Genomic DNA, 20,114 nt, shown 5'->3' on the forward strand with positions numbered 1-20,114 from the left:
TTTCACACTTCTCCCTCTCTTTTTTCTCTCTCCCCCTCCCACAGCCAAGGCTCCGTGGGAGCAAAGTTGGCCTGGGCGCTGAGGATGGCTCCATGACCTCCGCCTCAGGTTCTAGAATGGCTCCCACAGCCCAAACATCACCTCCTGGTGGGCATGCCAGGTGAATCCCGGGTCAGGGCCATGTGGGAATCTATCAGTTTGCCACCCCCACTTCTCACTTCAAAAAAAGACAAAATCAGTAAGTGAAAATTTAAGAATTATTCTAGAGCTGACCAGGCAGTGGCGCAATGGATAAGAGCGTCGGACTGGGATGCAGAGGACCCAGGTTCGAGACCCTGAGGGTCACCAACTTGGCGGGCTCATCTGTTTTGAGCAAAGCTCACCAGCTTGGACCCAAGGTCACTGGCTTGAGCAAGGGGTTACTCCGTCTGCTGAAGGCCCATGGTCAAGGCACATATGAGAAAACAATCAATGAACAACTAAAGTGTCGCAATGAAAAACTGATGATTGATGCTTCTCATCTCTCTGTTCCTGTCTGTCCCTATCTATCCCTCTCTCTGACTCTGTCTCTGTTAAAAAAATTCTAGAGCCAAAATGCAAGTAAAAACTTGAAATTCTTTGGGGAACTTGTTTATAGCTATTTGAATGTCTACTCTAAGGCAGGTACTGGCCAAGCTTTTAACATTCACCAGCTCATCAATTTTTATAACAACCGATCAGGTATGTATTATTTTATAGTTCAGAACACAAAAGCTCAGCAAAGGTAACTTTGCCAAAGTTCATCAACTTCTAAATAAAATTTATATCTTCTCCAGGATAGAAAATGAAATGTAAGGTATCAGAGTTGTGGTTCAGAATTCAAATACTAAAATTGATTTCATAAACCAAAACCTTTCCAATTCTATATACAACCTAAACTGGTATCTTCTCTTGTTCTTACCATGTTCCTACCTCCAGTACCTAAATTCTAACTCAAAGTGGCTTATGAACTGGACTCATGACTTACCATCTATATACACAGTTCCTTTAAGCTATTTATAAGCTACCTTAGAGACATATGCCAGGGATACAATAACTTCGCTCTAAATGTACCTTACATACTGTTGAGTGAGAGTTCGTCTGATGAATGAGCCTGTCTTGCTACCTAGCATCTGCCTATGAACGTGAGATCCTCTTCTACACTGATTGTTCACATAGGTTCATTAAGGGCTGCAGGCTGTGGTGGGGGGTGGGGGGGAACCATGTAAATTCATGTACTCCAACATGTAAACTTCCCATAATAAAATAGAATATACACTGCACTTGATCCAAGATGGTAAAATAAAAAAAGACATCTTTATTGCAATAAGTTAATCCAGTGAAGAGGTCTGAGAAAGCACAAATCAGTTGGTTAGGGCGATAAGAGCCTCTACCACGTTGCCCATGTGTTCCCTCAAGCTCCGCTCTGCTGCTGCTCGTGAGATCTCCATCTCTGTCATCTGCAGGTAAAGGATCAATGTTATCTAAGCCTCCTCTCCGACAATAATGTGCCACAAAAACATGCTGACAAATACACAAAGTAACCTCCCCTGCCCACTGATTAGGTTAGGAATTGCTACTCACTATCAGCTCCAAATCTTCCTTCTTGATGGTGACTTTTGCCAGTTCCTTTTCCCTACAAATATTTATTTACATTAGTTCTCATTCTCTAGCTCCACCATAAACTCCCATGAAGGATCATCCCCAGCTGTGCCTTACACATAAATGACTTGATAAACAGTTCAGTGAAAATACAAAAGGATTTCCACCCTTTAAACCAGGGGTCTCAAACTCGCAGGTTTTGTGCGGCCCGCAGACTAATCCACGAAGTTCAAAATATTTTGGATAAAATTAAGTAAACCCGTGGATTAGTCTGCGGGCCGCACAAAATTGTTCGGCGGGCCGCGAGTTTGAGACCCCTGCTTTAAACGGTAACATTCCCTGGTGTTTATACAGCAGACAGTAGATGTTGCCAGGAAGCCTTTACTTCTAACAAAGTAAAGCTGTAAACCTTAAATCTGAGGGAATTGGTGATAGAGCTGAAGAACGATACAAGGTACAAATGAATACTCATAGCTTTTATTTTTGCTTGGGGGAATGAAGGACTAGTAGGGCTGACTAAGTAAGGCTTACCGCTCTTGTTTGGCTTTCTGCTCCCGAGAACGTCTGTCTCCAATCACGGACATGGCCTAAGGGAAAGACAAAGCTAGCTACTCCTCTTATCCACAAGTCCTAATACACTGCTCACAAAAATTAGGGGGCCAGGGAATGTGCAGATACTCTAGTACTTTCAGCCTTTTATACAGTGAATTTTCACCAATGAAATAAAAGTTGGTTTTGCATCTCATTTGCATAATTGAACTTTCTTTCACCTGTCCTTTACTTTTCTGATGTTGTTCAATAAAAAAAATAATAATAATCAGCTTGATCAGGCGGTGGCCGCAGTGGATAGAGCATCGGTCTGGGATGTGGAAGGACCCAGGTTCGAGACCCTGAGGTCACCAGCTTGAGCGCGGGCTCATCTGGTTTCAGCAAAAGCTCACCAGCTTGGACCCAAGGTCGCTGGCTCGAGCAAGGGGTCACTCCATCTGCTGAAGGCCCGCGGTCAAGGCACATATGAGAAAGCAATCAATGAACAACTAAGGTGTCACAATGAAAAACTGATGATTGATGCTTCTCACCTCTCCGTTCCTGTCTGTCTGTCCCTATCTATCCCTCTCTGACTCTGTCTCTGTAAAAAAAAAAAAAAAAAAAATCAAATGCTTTTTTTAATCGCTTTATATTCATTTTGAAACATCCCTTAATTTGTGTGAGCAGTATATAAAAAGCCATCCATAAGCAAGGCAGGTGTGTACACGACGACGAGTGTATCAGGAACCAAAGTCTTTTCACAAGCCGCAGGCCCCCGTGATGGTTCGGTTTCCCACTTGCCTCCTCCCACCATCGGGATCAAGACCCCGTTCTGGATCCGGCTTTCTAATTACACCCTCCGAGCCCTCTCTGCTCTCAGCCTGACTAAACACGCTCCGGGCCAACCTCACCGTCTCCAGATTGGAACTCTGGATTTCCTTCTCCTCCGCATAGTCGGTGACTCTCTCCAGGTCCGCGGCACCACTGTCATGCTTTCGTGGCTTCTCAGGAGGCCGCTCTGGACCGCTGGTCTCTGTCTCCAACTCCAGTTCCACGTCCCCCTCGGTAGCCATATTAGTCCCGCCGCACCACCTCCGCCCCACCCCATAACTTCCGCTAATGCTCCACAACTTCCGGTAATAAGCTACAACATCCGCCCGCCCGTAGAGGAGGAAGTGGAGCTGTCCCTGGGCCACGCCTTTATTAATTCTCTAGTTCTAGAATCTGGAAGCTTCAGCGAGGAATGGTTTCGCCAGACTTCCTTTCAGACTTGTAAACTGTTGTTTTCTGCAAGGCCCTTTCCGAGACCTAGCCAGTCACCACTCCAGACCTTCCCAACAACACACCCTTCCCTTTTCTGTTACCTGTATCCTCCCACCATCACCCTCCTTAAGCACACACACACACACACACACACAGTTCTATTCAGCCACCATTGATGGTGTCTAATCCTAAACCAATTAAGAATGCTAATCCACAGGAGGCCACAAATGCTAACTGCTCTCTAATCTGAGAACAGCCTGAGTGGCCTAAAAGCCCTTGAGAAAAAGTAGTTTTACACTGTACAGGGATTTTTGCATTTTTACAGGGTTATTTGCATTTACCACATCCTGGAGGTCAGTGTTCTTTTCCTGATATTCCTCCCATTCTGCCTTAGATTCGATGACCAGCCCCAGCACAGCGGCAGTCCAATGGGCTGAGGACAAAAAAGAGCTGCTATTTTCACATCTACCTTCCATCTGTTGGATTTAGGCCTAATCCCTGGGACAAGGATGATGGGTGTAAAGGCCATCTCAGGCCCCAGCACCTCCCCTCAACCTGGCACAGCAACGCAGCGAGTCAGCAGTGTCATAGTGAATCCTGCCTTCTATCAGGTGAGAGGGTACGTGGGCAGGGCTTGGGAGCTCCCTAGACAAGTGCTATCTGAAAAAGTGGAGGGGAATGATGGCTGAAGCTGGATAGAAAAACACATGGGAGCCAAGATGATAGGCCTTCCTTCCTCCTCTGAGTCCCTTCTTTGCCTCTAAGACTACTAATCATTAAACCTCTCCTCCCATGTTCCCAGTACCAGATGTTTAGGTCTAGGAAAATGTTAGAAGCCAGGTGTAATTTAGGCTTTTAGGAAGGTCTGCTAGAGCCTATGATGAAAGCTCTACTTGATATCAGTGGAAGGCAATCCTCAATAGTTTGGAAGAAAAGAGAAGGGGAAATTTTGGAACTCAGTCTCATGGTTTAATCTCACACATTCGTTAATGTAACACTATCCTCCGCAAATCTCTATCTTGCTGCCATGCATCTGCTCTACCCCCAGGTGTCCTGCTGCAGGTCTGTTTCCTGCACCTGCTGCTGCCATTCTAGGATGACCTCATGTCACAGAGGTCACTAGTAGCTGCTTGTTCTACATCCTCCTCCATGCAGGGGCCGGGTCTCAGCAGTCTGCTGCCTTCTGCTGTCAAAAACAATAGTGGTTCGAATCTGGGGCAAGGCACATGGGGTTAAGTGTGAGGGCGTTGGATTGCATTCACAGGAGATTCAGATTGGGGCCCTTGAACGAATGAGTGGAATATCTATGAGAAGTAGGTACCTCTGTATGTGTAACTTGCCCTCCCTCCAAATCCAGATGCCTTGGGGTTGTGTGCCTGTTTATTTACTCTTACTGCCCAATGCTATGTGACTCTGGGTCTGTATACTGATTTTGTGCAGGAACCACCACCTTCCACTGCAGGATATACTGCTGTTCTACCTCCACTCCCTTACCAGCCCATGGCACAGCTGTATAAGTTTGTGTGTACTTGTTTGGGTGGGGAGAGGATAGGGAGGGAAGTAGACATAAGCTTAAAGGAAATTCCAAGATGAAATAATACCACAGTAAAAAGACAGAAAACAGGTTTAAGTCCCTGCTTCTGATGTACTTGCTATGTAACCGTGAGCCACACATTTATCTTCTTTAAACTTCTAGTTTCTTTGTGTGTGTGTGTGTGTGTGTGTGTGTGTGTGACAGAGGGAGGGACAGATAGGGACAGACAGGAAGGGAGAGAGATGAGAAGTATCAATTCTTCATTGTGGCACCTTAGTTGTTGATTGCTTTCTCATATGTGCCTTGACCAGGGGGCTACAGCAGACCAAGTGACCTCTTGCTCAAGCCAGCGACCCTGCACTCAAGCTGGTGAGCCTTGCACAAACCAGATGAGCCCGTGCTCAAGCCAGCAACCTTGGGGTTTCGAACCTGGGTCCTCTGTGTCCCAGTCCGACTCTCTATCCACTGGCACCACGGCCTTGGTCAGGCTTTTTTTTTTTTTTTAATTTTATTTAATTATTTTAGAGAGGCAAGAGAGAGAGGGCAGAGGAAGGAGCAGAGAGCATGAACTCTCATATGTGCCTTGACCAGGCAAGCCCAGGGTTTCAAACCTGCAACCTCAGCATTCTAGGTTGACACTTGATCCACTGCACCACCACAGGTCAGGTCTGAACTTCTAGTTTCTAAAATGAAGGTAACAGTGGGTCATAGGCAAACCTTACTATCAATAGTAAAATGCTGTTCTGATGTTATTTAGGTAGGAGAGAATTTGAAATAAGCTGTGGTGAGCCTGTTTCCAGCCCCTTTCACAGCAGACTGGTTCCTCATTTCCTATACTTAGTTGTCTCTTTTCCTCTTCCTATAGTTTTGCTTGCCTCCATAAGCACTGTTCCTTCTCCTTTGCCTTTTCTTGAGTCTGGTTTTCTTTCCCTGCTAACCAGTTTCTGGCTACTCAAGTTGCTGTTCCTCCTAGGCAGGGGTCCCCAAACTTTTTTCACAGGGGGCCAGTTCACTGTCCCTCAGACCGTTGGAGGGCCAGACTATAAAAAAAACTATGAACAAATCCCTATGCACACTGCACATATCTTAAAAGTAAAAAAAAACGGGAACACATACAATATTTAAAATAAAGAACAAGTAAATTTAAATCAACAAACTGACCAGTATTTCAATGGGAACTATGCTCCTCTCGCTGACCACCAATGAAAGAGGTGCCCCTTCTGGAAGCGCGGTGGGGGCCGGATAAATGACCTCAGGGGGCCGCATGCGGCCCGCAGGCCATAGTTTGGGGACCCCTGCTCCTAGGTCTCTGTGCTGTTGCTTTCTGCATCCCTGATGAGCATCACTTCCCAGGTACCTTCCATCTCACATCCTGATCAGTAGGCTAAAAGTTTTTTAGAAAAAGGGAGGATAGGAAGAGGACCAAGAGTAATATGATCAACTACATTTTCCCACCGGTGCCCCCACTTGCAGCCTAGCATTACATTGGCATCTGTGGAGGCTTCACATTCATCCTGTGAATGTGAAGGATAAGATTATCACAGCCTTTGCTCATTCCTGGAATAAGAACTGGTACAGAACACGTAACTCTAAAAACTCTTCCTGGGAATGTTGTCTACATTAGTCGACTTAGTGGGCTTGGGCAAAGGACATGACAGGTCAGTGATCCCATAACTTCCCACTGAACAGTATAAAAAATGCTCAGGAATCTGAGCTCTAAATTTAATAACTGTGGGCCAGGTGAGATAGGTAGTCATAGTACTCTTCTAGAAGGGAATAGTTGAGAATGGGTAAAAAGAGTTGGGAGCCCCAAGCCATTGCCTACCTCCCACTTAAGTGCATCCCAAGACTGCCATTGGTTCCTAGCCATGCTGCTGGCCACCCTAGGGTTCTATAGTGTGGCAGGTGTGGCAGCACTGTTCTGTTCCGTCACTGCATGCACCCAGCTGGCTGCCTGGTCAACAAGATGCTTAGTCTGCACCTTTGTTTTTGTGGCCTCCTATCCTGTCTCCATTGCTACTTGCATCAAATTCAGTGGGTGGCGCAGAGAATAGAGCGTCGGACTAGGATGCTGAGGACCCAGGTTCGAGACCCCAAGGTCACCAGCTTGAGTGCGGGCTCATCTGGTTTGAGCAAAGCTCACCAGTTTGGACTCAAGGTCGCTGGCTCAAGCAAGGGGTAGCTCGGTCTGCTGAAGGCCCATGGTCAAGGCACATATGAGAAAGCAATCAATGAACTAAGGTGTCAGAAACAAAAAACTGATGATTGATGCTTCTCATCTCTCTGTCTATCCCTATCTATCCCTCTGTCCCTGTATAAAAAAAAAAAATTCAGTGTGTACACATGCCTTGGAAAATTCCATATTTGGGGGACCTTGAATATAACAAATTTCATTAATTTCTCTCATCTAGATTCTCTGCCTCCCCCAAAGGGTGGGGAAACAGAAGTGTGGGTGGGGTAAGAGTGGAGGAAGTTACTACCCAGTGGACTAAAGCAATGATCACCATTCTTCCCAGAGCAACCCCATTCTTGCCTTCTACAAGCCTCCATCAACAGCTGTTATATATCATGTACCTGACCTTCTCTGCACTGTCCAGCAGATCTCCAGAGTGGTAATATCAGGACCTGCACTCCCCATGCCAAAACTGTATTTTGCTCCTGCCAAATACCTTTTTCTTACTTTTCTTTTACCCCCTTTCAGTAATCCTTCAAGGACAGAATCTCTGTGCCTGCCTGGCCTGAGTAAAATAGAACCCCAAACACCACATGCTTCTCTGGCAGTGTTGAGTGCTGGAATTGTGTATGCTTGTGTGCTTTTTGCTTTGTGCATAAGTGTCAAGGACAGAGGTGTGAGAGAAGGGAGAATGCCCAGGACAGAAAGGTATGGTCAGATTGTCTGGGGCCGTGTTTATTAAACTTTAAAGCAAGAGAAAAGCTCCCCATGAACAGAAATAATTTCTAAAAATAGAACTTGTCAGATGATCTGTATGAGAAGGGGGTAGGGGGAATGACTTGACAATTAAAAATATGTGCAAAGATTTTAGGGCCCTCATATAAAGATTTCTAAATCTTTGAGGGGAAAGAGGTTTCAGGAACATAATACCCTCCTGAGAGTTACCAATATGGACCAGCTGGCAGTAGATGCCCTCAGACAATCCCTATTTGACTGAACCTGCTTGAAAACTGTACTCTTGCTCAGCAATGAGGCTTCCTATCTGGCTGAACTATTTGGACCCTTGTGGATCGTCACGGTTTATAGTTATGAGTTCTAGGCGAGAATGGAGCTTAATATCCCCAATGCCCCTCCCTCCTCACATACAGACAGACACACACACACCCTACCAACCTCTACCCAGAAAGCTCAGATTCTAGCTGCTATTACCTTTTATTGAGTACCCACAATGTGCTAGGCACTGTGCTACTTTACATACATAATCTCATTTAATGTAATCCTCACAACAACCCTGTGAGGTAGGTATTTGCTCCATTTTACAAATGGAGAAATTGAGGCACAAATTAAACATTTTATCAAAATCCCCACAGCCAGTTATATGCTGAAGCTAGCATTTGAACCCAGGTGTGCCTTTACTTCTTATATCAGGTTAATCTTTTAGGAAAAAAAGGAAATTCCCTATATTAATACCTTCACATTCTTTTCAAAATCATTCCAAAACATGCTGCCTTTTGTTTTACAGAAGCTCTCACTGTGTTTCTGTTGCCCTGAAACAGTGGAGCCAGAAAAAGGTGAGTGTCAAGTAAGGATTAAAGGTGGATTTCTGCAGTGCCAAAGAGCCCTTAAGCACCTTCACAAAAGCAGCTGGGGGAGAGGAGGGAAGAGATGTTTAGCAGCACTGTGTCCAGCAGCCCCTCCCTCTCTTCAGTGTTAAAAACTGCCAGGCCAGCCAACCAGGAGATCTCTCCAGCTCCTCCATTGCAAACCCAGCAACTTTCCTACAGCTATTCTGCCTTCCACTTCATTTTCTTCCTTCCATCACTCTGTCATGGTTACCCTTACCAACTGGTTCAGGTAGGATGGAGGTAGGCCTGGGATACTCTCCTGAAAACCTGGCTATTTTATGAAAGAGCAATTCAAGGCCAGTCCTGAGGGTTCCCAGGAGACACACATGGGTCTGGCATAATCTTGTGGGAAGGTAGGACAGGTCTTAATGCTAAGGCCCTGCATATTAACCACAAACTCGAACCACAGACTTTGGTTCCACAGCTGTAAGGGAGCAGAACTGGAAAAGACCTTCACCCAGGGTAGCTGGGCTACCTTATAAGTCAAGGTTGCCTCTTCCTAAGCACGTGCACTTCTCTATCTGGGGCTGCTACTGGCACCACTCTGTTGGTGGTGCCACCCAGAACCCTAAGCCTCCTTCCATCTTCAGGCCACACTGCCATCACATCAGCACTGCCAGTTAACATCCAGTCTAGATAGTTTTAACAAGACTAGGGTTCCCCTGAGGCTGTACTCAGTCTTGGTTCAGGGGAGCTGTACAGCCCAGCAGATATCTCCCTCAAAGAAAATGGGCAGTTACTGTGCTTAGGTTGAACTCAACACTATGTCTGAATTGGAGGAAGTGGCCATATATACCCTAATGCCCTGGGCTAGTATCTGACTCACTAGAGCTACCATTAAGTCTTCACCCCAATTCAAAAGCCTAACTCCCAAGTCAGCAGCTCAGGAACCACTGCTGATCCTAGCAGTGTGACACCAGCCCTTTCCTGGCTCTCGTAGTGGAGATGAGGGCAGGGAACAACCAACAGGCACCGAAGACTTACTTGTCTCTACCCTTGGAGATACAAAGAAACATAAGCAGTTCAGCCCTGGACACAGTGATCTAAGAAGCCCAGAGCCCCAGAAACCAGAACACAGGAAGAAAGGAATACAGAGACTACCCTAGGTTTTAATCCTGATCTTGAAGTCAAAGGAAGTGGGAAGACAAAAACCACTACCACTCCATAAGGAATGAAAGAAGAGAATGTGAAAGCAGCTGACTATGGGAAGTAAGTGAGCAGCAGGATTTTGAGGCCGACTTTCAAAAAGGCAAACAAACAAGGAAGACAGGCATAAACTTGGGTCTTGGAGCCTTCCTTCTTAGTCCCTGAACTCCATCCTTTGGATGGTGTTTTAAGGTTTGGACAGGGGACAAAAATCACAGAAAAGAAGTCCAAATGGTTCTTAGAGGATTCCTCTATCACACACCCAAAGTACTTGTCTGCTCGTTGTAATATAATAAAGGATGTTTCTGTGATGTTTCACTTAGGCTATATAGCCACAACCCTTTACAGTCTAAAGTTCTCTCCCTTTTTGTGGGAAAGGGCAGCCATTCCTCCATCCCCATCCCCCCAAATCCCCAGTCAAACCAGGCGCTCAAGGAATTACAAAGCTACTTTTAATACTTTGGGGTGAGCCCCACAGGAATAAAAAACACTGGGATGGGGTAACCCCCTCACCCCCAGGAGTGGCCCAGGGGGAGAGAGGCTACCTGAGGGGAAGGAAGCACAAAAGGGACCCGCTGCAGACTCAGGGCAAAGGGAATGCCATCGGTGCTGGGACCTGTGAGCACTACAGGAGGAAACGCGAGCGTGGTGGGACTGGCTCCAGGCACACAGGCGAAGGGTAAGAGGGTTGGACACGAAGCCACAAAGCTACTTGGGTTCCTCCTTCTTCTCGTTTGCCTTTTTCTGCTTCTGCTGCATGATCTCCGAGTCCCTGGGGGTAGAGATGATGGGGCACTGGGAGGTACCAGAGGGCAAAAAGGACAAAATGCAGGGGGATGAAGGGCACAAAGGATAAGATGGAAGTGGATGGTACAAAATTCAGCTTGTGGCTGCTGTATCCCCACCCTAGGAGGATCAAAGGAAGAGAGCTGAGGCTCAAAAAAGGCAATCAGCCTCTGTCTGGCTGTTGCCCAAGGGGTCAGAAATCTGGCCACACAAGGCTATTCTGTACTAAGTACCACACCCAGCAACACCAGTGAAAGGGTTGGGAGAAATGAGGAGAAACCAACAGCAAGGAGGTCCAAAAGTACAGGGCTGTCATAATCACTAATGCATTTGAAATGTGGCTTCCTGCCCTTTGCTTTAAGGTCGACCCAGGGGCACTCAGAAATCAGACCTAGGGCAGGCACCCGCCCAATCCCTTCCTGTAAAGCAGTGAGCTAACAATTTGGAGCGTGGGGAGGAAATAAAACCCTAGAGAAATACACTCAGCCCCTCAAGACTATGTCAGATGTAAGCCCTGAGGTAGCTCTCTTTGCTGATACAACCCTTAGTCTAACCCAAGTCTCACCTCTCTCCTCCCCTCCCCTCCCAGGGGCTACCTCTGCTTGCGGGCAGCAGCAGAAAGCCCGTCATCTCGGCGCTTTCCCTTAACCGAGTCGCTCTGCTTTTTCATATTCTTCTGGCGGGCGAGCTCACGCTGGTTACCGCCTAAAGAAAGAAGGTAAAAGGTGAGACGCGGGGGCCTTTCTGGCTGCACACCGACGACCCTCTACCCTCACCCGGACACCAGTAGGGTCCAAGACTTCATTCCCCCGGGCACGACACCGGCCCGTTTCGGGACTAGACTGACCGGAGGCAAGGGGTGGAGGGGAACGAGCTGCCGCCACAGGGCAGGGCAAACTGAAGAGTGGAGGAAAAGACGGCCCCGAGGAGCCTGTTAGAAGCGTGTTTCGCGTTCCGGTGAGGCGTGGGGGCCCAAACAGGTGGTGGTGTATGTGTGAACGGTTTGGGTCTCCGTGGGGGGTGGGTTAAGGTTTGGAGTAAGGGGTTCTGAGCCTTTCATCCAGACGCAGGGCTTCTCTCCACACCGTGGAAGGTCGGGGAGGGCCTTTTCCTAACCGGTGGTTCGGGGTGGGAGACGAGTGTTTCTCAAGAAGTGGCGGTGGGCAAAGGGCCGATTTCCGGGCTTCGAGTGTGAGGGTCGCTAAAGAGCGCTCGCAGAAAAAGGCCTCGCTGGGGAAGCCAAGGAGAGAACAATGCGGGGATAAAACAGTCCTGTTTAGGGTGGACAGGGGGAAAAGGGCAAGAGAGAAGCCTCAATGCTCACGGGTCATGGCGACGGCAGCGGCTCCGGCCTGCCTCCGTTTCGTCCCCTCGTTCACTCCGACGTTACACGCCCCGCCCCTTTCTCTCAGCGTAACGAAGTCGTTCTTTCCACCCCGCCCCATCGCGCTCGGGCGCCGGCTCCCATTGGGCAGGAACAAACACGTGGGCGCGCGGGCCACGCTGGAGCCTGGGCGGGTGAGGGACGGAGGTTCGCAAGCCTAGCGCGCTGAGTGGGGCGGGCCTTCCCGAGCGCAGCTTTGGGCCGGGTCGGGAGAGTGTAGGCGGGGTCATGTGGGCAGGGTGAGGGTAGAGAGGCGCGGCGGCGATGTGGCGCTTGGGCGGACTCGAGCATGTGATCTGGCAGAGTGACCTCATGCGGGGACGGTTTGGGACACTGGCAAACTCTCCCAGAGGAAACGTATACTGGAAGATGGAGGGCGGGGCTTTGCCGGGGAGTGGGAGGGGGCTAAATGGTCCAGCCAGTTCTGTGTTATTAGGTCTCTGGGAATCTATCGATATTTAGACACTTCAGGTGTCCACAGAGGTAAAATCATGTACAAACTAAGGTGATCAACTTTTTTACAATGAAAAGGAAGACAAAGATAAATTGAACAAAACAATATAGTAAATAAAAGAAACACTTTATTCATTGCAACAATACACTATAATATTAAGGTGACCAACATTTTTACAATGAAAAGGACAAAAATAAGTTGAAGAAAGCAGTATTGTAAATAAAAGAAACTTTTATTCATTGCAACAATAATACACTATAACTGCATAATAAAAACATTTGTAATATTTTATATTGTAAGTATGCTTACATGCCTATTAATTTTTAATAATAATTGTAAGAAAAATACTCATTTAGTAAAACTAAATATCAAACAAAACCACTAATTGGAGTGATATTCGGGTGTATTTATCATTTTCTAATTAAAAAATGTCTGTTTTATGCAACTAATCAAAATGAGTTATTAATAGATATGGTTTGAGGTTAGATTTCCACTTTAAAACTCAAATTTCGGGAAAATACTTGTAAATAAAATTATACATATTTGGACATTATTAAATAGATAATGAATTAATAAATGTGAATTGTGCTTACCTGTCTATAATTGAATATTCACTGAGAAAGAATCGTGAGTCTACAATGTCGTATGTGCCGTGTTGTGTTTCAGTAAGAAGTACACAAAGCCACTTGCGCGCTTGGTATATCACATGCTCTCTCAAGGTATCCCATGTGAATCTCATGCGTCTCATAATCGCGTCTCACTGCATTGTACTGATCCTTGACAAATCGTCATGTCAAATACAAATATGTCAAATCACATGCAATAGATTAACTCTGCATCAGTCAAATATGGACATTTACAGATTAGTCTTCCAATATCAAAAAGGAGGACATAAGAGGACACTTTTCGAGGGAGGATGGTACTTGCAAAAGAAGGACTGTCCTCCCTAAAGGAGGACAATTGATCACCTTAGAAATGCAACTTCAGAAACCCCCTTTTAATTACATTGTCCCCCACTCCAAACCCCTCTAAATGCAGAAATTCGCAGACACATCCTGTATCTCCTAAAACTGGTGCTGTCCATTTCCTCACAGAAATTTTAAACATGACGCAATGGCTTTGAAGTGTAGCCTGACCTGTGGTGGTGCAGTGGATAAGGTGTCAACCTGGATTGCTGAGGTTGCCGGTTCAAGACCCCTACCTTGCGGGTCAAGGCACATACCAGAAGCAAATATGAGTTGGTGCTTCCTGTTCCTCCTTCTCCCTGACTTTCTCTCTCTCTCTCTCTCTCTCTCTCTCTCTCTCTCTCTCTCCTCTATAAATCAACAGCATACAATCTAAAAAAAAAGAAAAAGAGAAAGGAAAAAAGGAACTGTTGGAGAACTGCCCTCCCCCCAAATCACAGACTATGGAGTTGGAATGGAAACTAAGAGATTGGGAAATGCACATATGTCTGTTTCCCCACCGTACTGTCTACACCAGACACACTAGGTTTTTAATAGGCAGTTGAATAGGGTATGAAGCTTAAGTTTCCCACTAAACTCACTCTCATTCCTAGTTCCATTAATCTATCTACAGAACTCTCCACCAGCCCTAAGGAATTTATTGGATAAAGAAGAAGTGCTTAGGAAACAACACCGGAAAGAACTGGTGGTGAATTTTGTGATTCTGTCCAACTAGTTCCCATAGCACAGGGGTCGGAAACCTTTATGGCTGAGAGAGCCATGAACGCCACATATTTTAAAATGTAATTCCATGAGAGCCATACAATATGTTTAACACTAAATACAAGTAAATGTGTGCATTTTAGGTAAGACCAACACTTTTAAAGTACAATAAGTCTCTGAATTTTTTTTAATAACGTTGTTATACTGTTGCTAACCAACGATGAATAAAGTACTTCTTACCATTAATGCGACTTCTGGTGCTGCATGGTTTGGAGGATGGCTTTGTAGTCTGGTTGATACGTGGTGAGGTTAAGCTTCATGCAGGCGTTGAGACTTCCATCCATTAAACGTGATCGTAGGTTGGTCTTAATGTTCTTTAAATGTGAGAAAGACTGCTCACATGCATACGCAGAGCCAAACATTGTCAGTACAGCAATACTCACACGCTGCAGTGTGTGGTATGTGATGGAAGCGCGTTCCAAGTTTTGACAATCAGCTGGTCCGCGGGTTGAAGTGTTTTCATTTCTCCCCACTAGTGTTTGCTCGCCAACTCTGCTTGCTGTCATGCAAGTCTTTCTAAATCTTCATTCAGTGACTTAACTTATTCACCCACATGTCTGAGGCCTTCAGGTCAGCAGCTTGTAGCTCAAAATCTCTGATGGAGACACCGGGGATGTAATTCAGGTTGGCGCTGTCCACTGCACACTCGTGTGGATGGGTGATGAACTTAAAAAGACGAGTGCGCTCACGAAATTCTCCAAAGCGCACTTTGAATGACTGCAGGAGATTCAATGTGAAGCCCTCTAGCTGCTGGAGATCAAGATGTTGTGCAGGGTCACTTGTTGTGCATACATCTTTAAACTCTTCCAGTTTTTCAAAGTGTAGTAAATGGCCTGTTTCAATGTCAGTGATGAAGAGTGCCAGCTTGTTTTCAAATGCAAACACTGCTTGTTGAAGGCATAAGACTGTATTTCCAATGCCTTGCATTTTCACATTGAGCTGGTTCAGATGTTCAGTCATGTCCATGAGATAGTAGAACTTCAGGAGCCACTCAGTGTTAGCTAACTCAGGATGCTCAACCTTTTTCATTTCAAGAAAAGTCCGGATTTCGCTCAGCCAAGCCGTGAAACGGCAGAGCCCCTTCCCTCTTGACAACCAATGCACATTGCTATGCAGAAGCAGACCAGGATAATTATTCCCAACCTCATCCAGCAGTGTTTTAAACTGGCGATCATTTAAAGCTCGGGCAACAATAAAGTTGACCAACCGAATGACCAGCGACATCACCTCACCAAGCTTCTCGCCACACATCTGAGCACAAAGCGCCTCCTGATGTAGGATGCAGTAAAAACTTAGGATGGGTCTCTTTTCATGTTCACAAAGAAGTGCTACGAATCCTGTTTTTCCCCACCATGCATGGAGCACCATCAATACACACCGAAATAAGTTTATCCATCGGTAGATTTTTTTCTTTAGCGAACTCAGTGAAAGACTTGAATAAATCCTCCCCTCTTGTTGTCTCTTTCATAGGCAAAACAGCAAGACTTTCCTCACATAGTGTGTCACCAACAGCATACCTTGCAATCATGCTGAACTGAGATAAATGGCTTACATCTGTTGACTCATCCAAAGCGAGAGAAAAGAATGGTGCTGCATTTATGTCCTTCACTTGTGTTGCCTCTATTTGATTTGCCATCATGATGGTACGATTGTGAACAGTTCTTGCTAACAGAGGCATGTCTTTTATTCATTTGATTACCTTGTCTTTATCTGAAAAGTCGTCAAAAAGTTCATTGGCAACATCAAGCATGAATGTTTTGGCATACACCCCATCTGTGAATGGCTTTCCGTTTCTCACATTTGCTAAAGCACCAGCAAAGCTAGCCGAATTCCAGTCACCTTGTTGGGTCCAAACACGGAGTTGCTGCTGACTAGGTTGCATTCCACACAGTAGCTCTTGACATGCTTTCTTCCTGCTGTCCCCCACTGGATATTTCAATGCAAATGTAGTATGGTGTGTGTTGAAGTGCCGCTTTATATTTGACTGTTTCATCGATGCAATTTTATCATTGCATATTAGACATACTGCAGAACCTGCTCTCTCCACAAAGGCGAATTCCTCTGTCCATTCCTGCTGAAAAGTACAATACTCCTCATCTTTTTTTCTTTTAGCATCTTCTTCATCAAAAGGGTTTCTGCAGGATGTGAGGGTGATCTGGCTGTGACATCTGTCACCCCATTGATCGCCAGAGTTGATTCAGCTGATCTGACTGGCTAGGTGGGTGTCCCCTTCCTCCCTCACTGCTCCATTTGCATCCCTCCTGAAGCTGCGCGCTCGGTCGAAGAGGACAACCTTCCCCGCTAGAGGAGAGGACCATTCTTTGGTCAAGGGTATACGAGTAGCTGTGCTCCCCTGCTAGAACCTCCAAACAAGTCTCAAAAGGGTTTCTGCAGCTCTGGCCAGTTGGCTCAGTGGTAGAGTGTTGGCCTGGCGTGCAGGAGTCCCAGGTTCGATTCCCGGCCAGGGCACACAGGAGAAGCGCCCATCTGCTTCTCCACCCCTCCCCCTCTCTTTCCTCTCTGTCTCTCTCTTCCCCTCCTGCAGCCAAGGCTCCATTGGAGCAAAGGATGGCTTCATGGCCTCTGCCTCAGGCGCTAGAATGGCTCTGGTTGCAACAAAGCAAGGCCCCAGATGGGTAGAGCATCACCCCCTGGTGGGAATGCCAGGTGGATCCCAGTCAGGCGCATGTGGGAGTCTGTCTGACTGCCTCCCCGTTTCCAGCTTCGGGAAAAAAAAAAAAAAAAAGGTTTCTGCAACTAGCTAGCTGACTACTTGATTAAAAGGAGGGAAGTTTACTTCCTGACTTCACAGCAACCCATGTACATTACACATTATCCAATAAAAATTTGGTGCTGTCTCAGAGGACATCTGTGATTGGCTCCAGCCACCCACAACCATAAACATGAATGGCAGGAAATGAATGGATTGTAATACATGAGAATGTTTATATTTTTATTTTTATTTTTTATTAAAGATTTGTCTGCGAGCCAGATGCAGCCATCAAAAGAGCCACATCTGGCTCACAAGCCATAGGTTCCCAACCCCTGCCATATCAGAAGCCACTTGAGGCTGCAACTTCAAACTTGCTTCTCCCTCAACATAGAGCTGATGGGAAGGCAATAAACCTCAGTTAGTGCCATCCTGATAATTTTTGCCATAGTTAAATATCACTTGAACTATTACTTAACTTTTTTCTGTATCAGTCTTTTTTTTTTTTTTTACAGAGACAGAGAGAGGGATAGATAGGGGACAGACAGACAGGAACAGAGAGAGATGAGAAGCATCAATCATCAGTTTTTCGTTGCGACACCTTAGTTGTTCATTGATTGCTTTGTCATATGTGCCTTGACCATGGGCCTTCAGCAGACCGAGTAACCCCTTGCTCGAGCCAGTGACCTCGGGTCCAAGCTGGTGAGCTTTGTTCAAACCAGATGAGTCGGCGCTCAAGCTGGCGACCTCGGGGTCTTGAACCTGGGTCCTCCGCATCCCAGTCCGACGCTCTATCTACTGCGCCACCACCTGGTCAGGCTGTATCAGTGTTAAATAAGAGATGCAATTGGCCCCTGGCCAGTTGACTCAGCAGTAGAGCATCGGCCCAGTGTTTGGAAGTCCCAGGTTCGATTTCCGGTCAGGACATACAGGAGAAGCGACCATCTGCTTCTCTACCCTTCCCCCTTTTTTCTCTCTCTCCTTCCCACCCACAGCCATGGCTCATATGGTTTGAGCAAGTTGGCCCTGGGTGCTGAGGATGGCTCCATGGCATCGCCTCAGGTGCTAAAAAATAGCTCAGTTGCCGTACAACAGAGCAGTGACCCCGTATGGGCAGAGCATCACTCAGTAGGGGGCTTGCTGGTCAGGACGCATGCAGTTGTCTCTCTGCCTCTTACCCTTTCACTTAATTTTTTTTAAAAAGATATAATTCAAACATCATATTTCTGTAATAAATTTAAAATCAGTATCATTTATCCTGACCTGTCGTGGCATAGTGGATAAGGCCTCAACCTAGAGGTCTGCTCTGAAGTTGCCAGTTCGATACCCCAGGCTTGCTCAGCTCCTACCTCCCCTTTCTCTCTCTCTGTCTCTAAAATCAATAAATAAAATCTTTTTAAAAAATATGTATCACTTGCCTGTGAACAAAAGGTAACTACAAAAATAAATACAATAAGACCCTGGCTGGGTAGCTCAGTTGGTTAGAGCATGGTGCCAATATCCAAGGTTGGGGGTTCCATCCCTGTCAGTGCACATACAAGAAACTCTTTCTAGCACTGACCAGATGGCTCAGCTGGTTTAAGCATGGTCCCAAAGCACAGAGATTGCTGATTTGATCCCTGGTTGGGGCACATGAAGGCAGCTCAGTGTTCCTCTCTCTCTCTCTCCCTTGCTCTGTCGCTGGAATCAATAAATAAAATTTTTTTTAAAGAATCTTTCTCTCTTTCCTGTCTCTAAAATCAATAAATAATAAGAAAATAATAAATACAACAAAATGGAAATATATCATTAAATCCTACAATTTTTTTTTTTTTTTGCAGAACACCAGTATACCTCTTACAGGACAGCAGTTGAAAATCGCTGCTCTATACTAACTAAAATTACTTCTGATACCATCAGTAGCACATATCCCACCTTTTGTTATATACTAAATGTAACCCTAAATGTAATCAAAGTGACACACATAACAAATCCTGACTCTGCTACTTACTGGATTTAATTTTGGACACTTATTTTCTCCAAGTTTCAATTCCTTTGTAAATATATAAAAAAAACAGAAATGATATCTACCCCTCAGTGCTGTGGAAAAGATCAATAAGTTAATATAAAAGGTCTCGCCCATAATAAACATTCAGTTTATGTGTCCACCGTTTTCCTTCTTCAAGTCCTAAAATTTCTTTTCTTTCTTTCTTCCTTTCTTCCTTCTTTTCTTCCTTCCTTTCTTTCTTTTTCTTTCTTTCTTTCTTTCTTCCTCTCTTTCTTTCTTTCTTTCTTTCTTTCTTTCTTTCTTTCTTTCTTTCTTTCTTTCTTTCTTTCTCTTTCTTTTGAGAGAAACATCAATTCGTTGCTCCATTTAGTTGTGCATTGATTGCTTCTCATACATGCCTTGACCAGGCAACCTTCGCCTGAAGCTGGTGATCTAGGACTTAAGGCATGACCTCAGGTTTCAAACCAGCAACTTTGGCACTCCAGGTTGAGGCTCTATCCACTGCACCATCAGCAGTCAGGTTAAAATTTCCTCTTTTTTTCCAAATTCCTCTAACCTATCTGTGGTAGCCAGTCTTTAAGATGACCCCTAATGATCCCTTTCTCCTGATATTCACATCCTTGTGTAATTCATCAAGATTGCCCTGTGTGATTAATAGATTGTGGCAGAAGTGATGGTTTGTCACGTCTAATGCTAAGTTATAAAAGACATTGTGACCTCTGTGCTCATCACTCTCTTGGATCGCTGGCTGTGGAGGGAGCCAGCTGCCATGTCCTGAGGAGGGGCCCATGTGGTTAAGAAGTGAGGTCACTGGTCAACAGCAAGTGGGGAGAGAAAATACCTCCATTTAAACTCAGAACAGAGTTGAGAATTAGGGAATAAATTAGAGGACCCAAGTCTCTGAAGCAGAGAAGGAAGTGAGTCAGGGTTTAGGGACTCCAGATATAAAGTGAGATGAGGAAACTGGACTTAAAGGGTGGAGACATCACCTGTAGACTCACAGCAACAATCTGAACATGATACATCAGAATTTGGGCCTGGCCTATGGTGGCATAGTAGATAGATTGTTGACCTGGAACACTGAGATCGCCAGTTCAAAACTCTACAGTTTCCTGGTCAGGGCACATACTGACATGACAAGCAGCCAATGAAAACTGAAGTGAAGCAACTATGAGTT

General features: G+C 45.7%; 3 protein-coding genes across 5 annotated transcripts; 1 reads left to right on the forward strand and 2 right to left on the reverse strand.

Annotated features, from left to right (window-relative positions):
- Positions 1 to 1,316: 1,316 nt before the first annotated feature.
- Positions 1,317 to 3,267, reverse strand: HYPK (huntingtin interacting protein K). Of its 2 annotated transcripts, XM_066274594.1 has the most exons (4): positions 3,060 to 3,265; positions 2,152 to 2,207; positions 1,603 to 1,654; positions 1,317 to 1,478 (listed from the first exon to the last, which is right to left on the reverse strand). In XM_066274594.1, the coding sequence occupies exons 1-4, from the start codon at positions 3,219 to 3,221 to the stop codon at positions 1,383 to 1,385; spliced, it is 366 nt and encodes a 121-aa protein (XP_066130691.1). In that variant the 5' UTR covers positions 3,222 to 3,265; the 3' UTR covers positions 1,317 to 1,382. The 2 variants fall into 2 exon arrangements, with proteins under 2 accessions (XP_066130691.1, XP_066130692.1); XM_066274595.1 differs by lacking the exons at positions 1,317 to 1,478; positions 2,152 to 2,207 and having other exon boundaries at positions 1,595 to 1,654; positions 3,060 to 3,267.
- Positions 3,268 to 3,663: 396 nt separating this feature from the next.
- SERINC4 (serine incorporator 4) lies at positions 3,664 to 9,460 on the forward strand. The gene is given in 23 exon segments (XM_066276636.1): positions 3,664 to 3,764; positions 3,901 to 4,022; positions 4,460 to 4,510; positions 4,512 to 4,571; positions 4,574 to 4,647; positions 4,769 to 4,866; positions 4,869 to 4,932; positions 5,887 to 5,918; positions 6,251 to 6,298; positions 6,419 to 6,462; positions 6,465 to 6,518; positions 6,775 to 6,865; positions 6,868 to 6,949; positions 6,951 to 6,979; positions 7,462 to 7,505; positions 7,508 to 7,554; positions 7,647 to 7,769; positions 8,145 to 8,217; positions 8,641 to 8,695; positions 8,827 to 8,941; positions 8,943 to 8,972; positions 9,168 to 9,294; positions 9,296 to 9,460. Coding segments are annotated over 22 exon segments (1,515 nt in total). The 5' UTR covers positions 3,664 to 3,764; positions 3,901 to 3,920; the 3' UTR covers positions 9,368 to 9,460.
- An 864-nt stretch (positions 9,461 to 10,324) lies between these two features.
- SERF2 (small EDRK-rich factor 2) lies at positions 10,325 to 12,131 on the reverse strand. 2 transcript variants are annotated; one of them, XM_066276637.1, is made up of 3 exons: positions 12,000 to 12,131; positions 11,272 to 11,380; positions 10,325 to 10,684 (listed from the first exon to the last, which is right to left on the reverse strand). In XM_066276637.1, the coding sequence occupies exons 1-3, from the start codon at positions 12,118 to 12,120 to the stop codon at positions 10,399 to 10,401; spliced, it is 516 nt and encodes a 171-aa protein (XP_066132734.1). In that variant the 5' UTR covers positions 12,121 to 12,131; the 3' UTR covers positions 10,325 to 10,398. The 2 variants fall into 2 exon arrangements, with proteins under 2 accessions (XP_066132734.1, XP_066132735.1); XM_066276638.1 differs by having other exon boundaries at positions 10,426 to 10,661; positions 12,000 to 12,130.
- Positions 12,132 to 20,114: the final 7,983 nt, after the last annotated feature.

Source organism: Saccopteryx bilineata, chromosome 4, assembly GCF_036850765.1.
Source record: "Saccopteryx bilineata isolate mSacBil1 chromosome 4, mSacBil1_pri_phased_curated, whole genome shotgun sequence".
NCBI classification, from domain to species: Eukaryota; Metazoa; Chordata; class Mammalia; order Chiroptera; family Emballonuridae; genus Saccopteryx; species Saccopteryx bilineata.

Bases quoted from the DNA above. Each gene is read 5' to 3' on its own strand.
- HYPK (XM_066274594.1), bottom strand. From the start codon at position 3,221: ATGGCTACCGAGGGGGACGTGGAACTGGAGTTGGAGACAGAGACCAGC. The intron at 1,655-2,151 runs GTAAGCCTTACT...AAATATTTGTAG, and splicing joins CAGAAAGCCAAACAAGAGCG to GGAAAAGGAACTGGCAAAAG. The intron at 1,479-1,602 runs GTGAGTAGCAAT...CTTTACCTGCAG, and splicing joins AGGAAGATTTGGAGCTGATA to ATGACAGAGATGGAGATCTC.
- SERF2 (XM_066276637.1), bottom strand. From the start codon at position 12,120: ATGGGGCGGGGTGGAAAGAACGACTTCGTTACGCTGAGAGAAAGGGGC. The intron at 11,381-11,999 runs GTGAGCATTGAG...TTCTTTCTTTAG, and splicing joins CGCTGCCGTCGCCATGACCC to GCGGTAACCAGCGTGAGCTC. The intron at 10,685-11,271 runs GTAGCCCCTGGG...GGTACCTCCCAG, and splicing joins GCTGCTGCCCGCAAGCAGAG to TGCCCCATCATCTCTACCCC.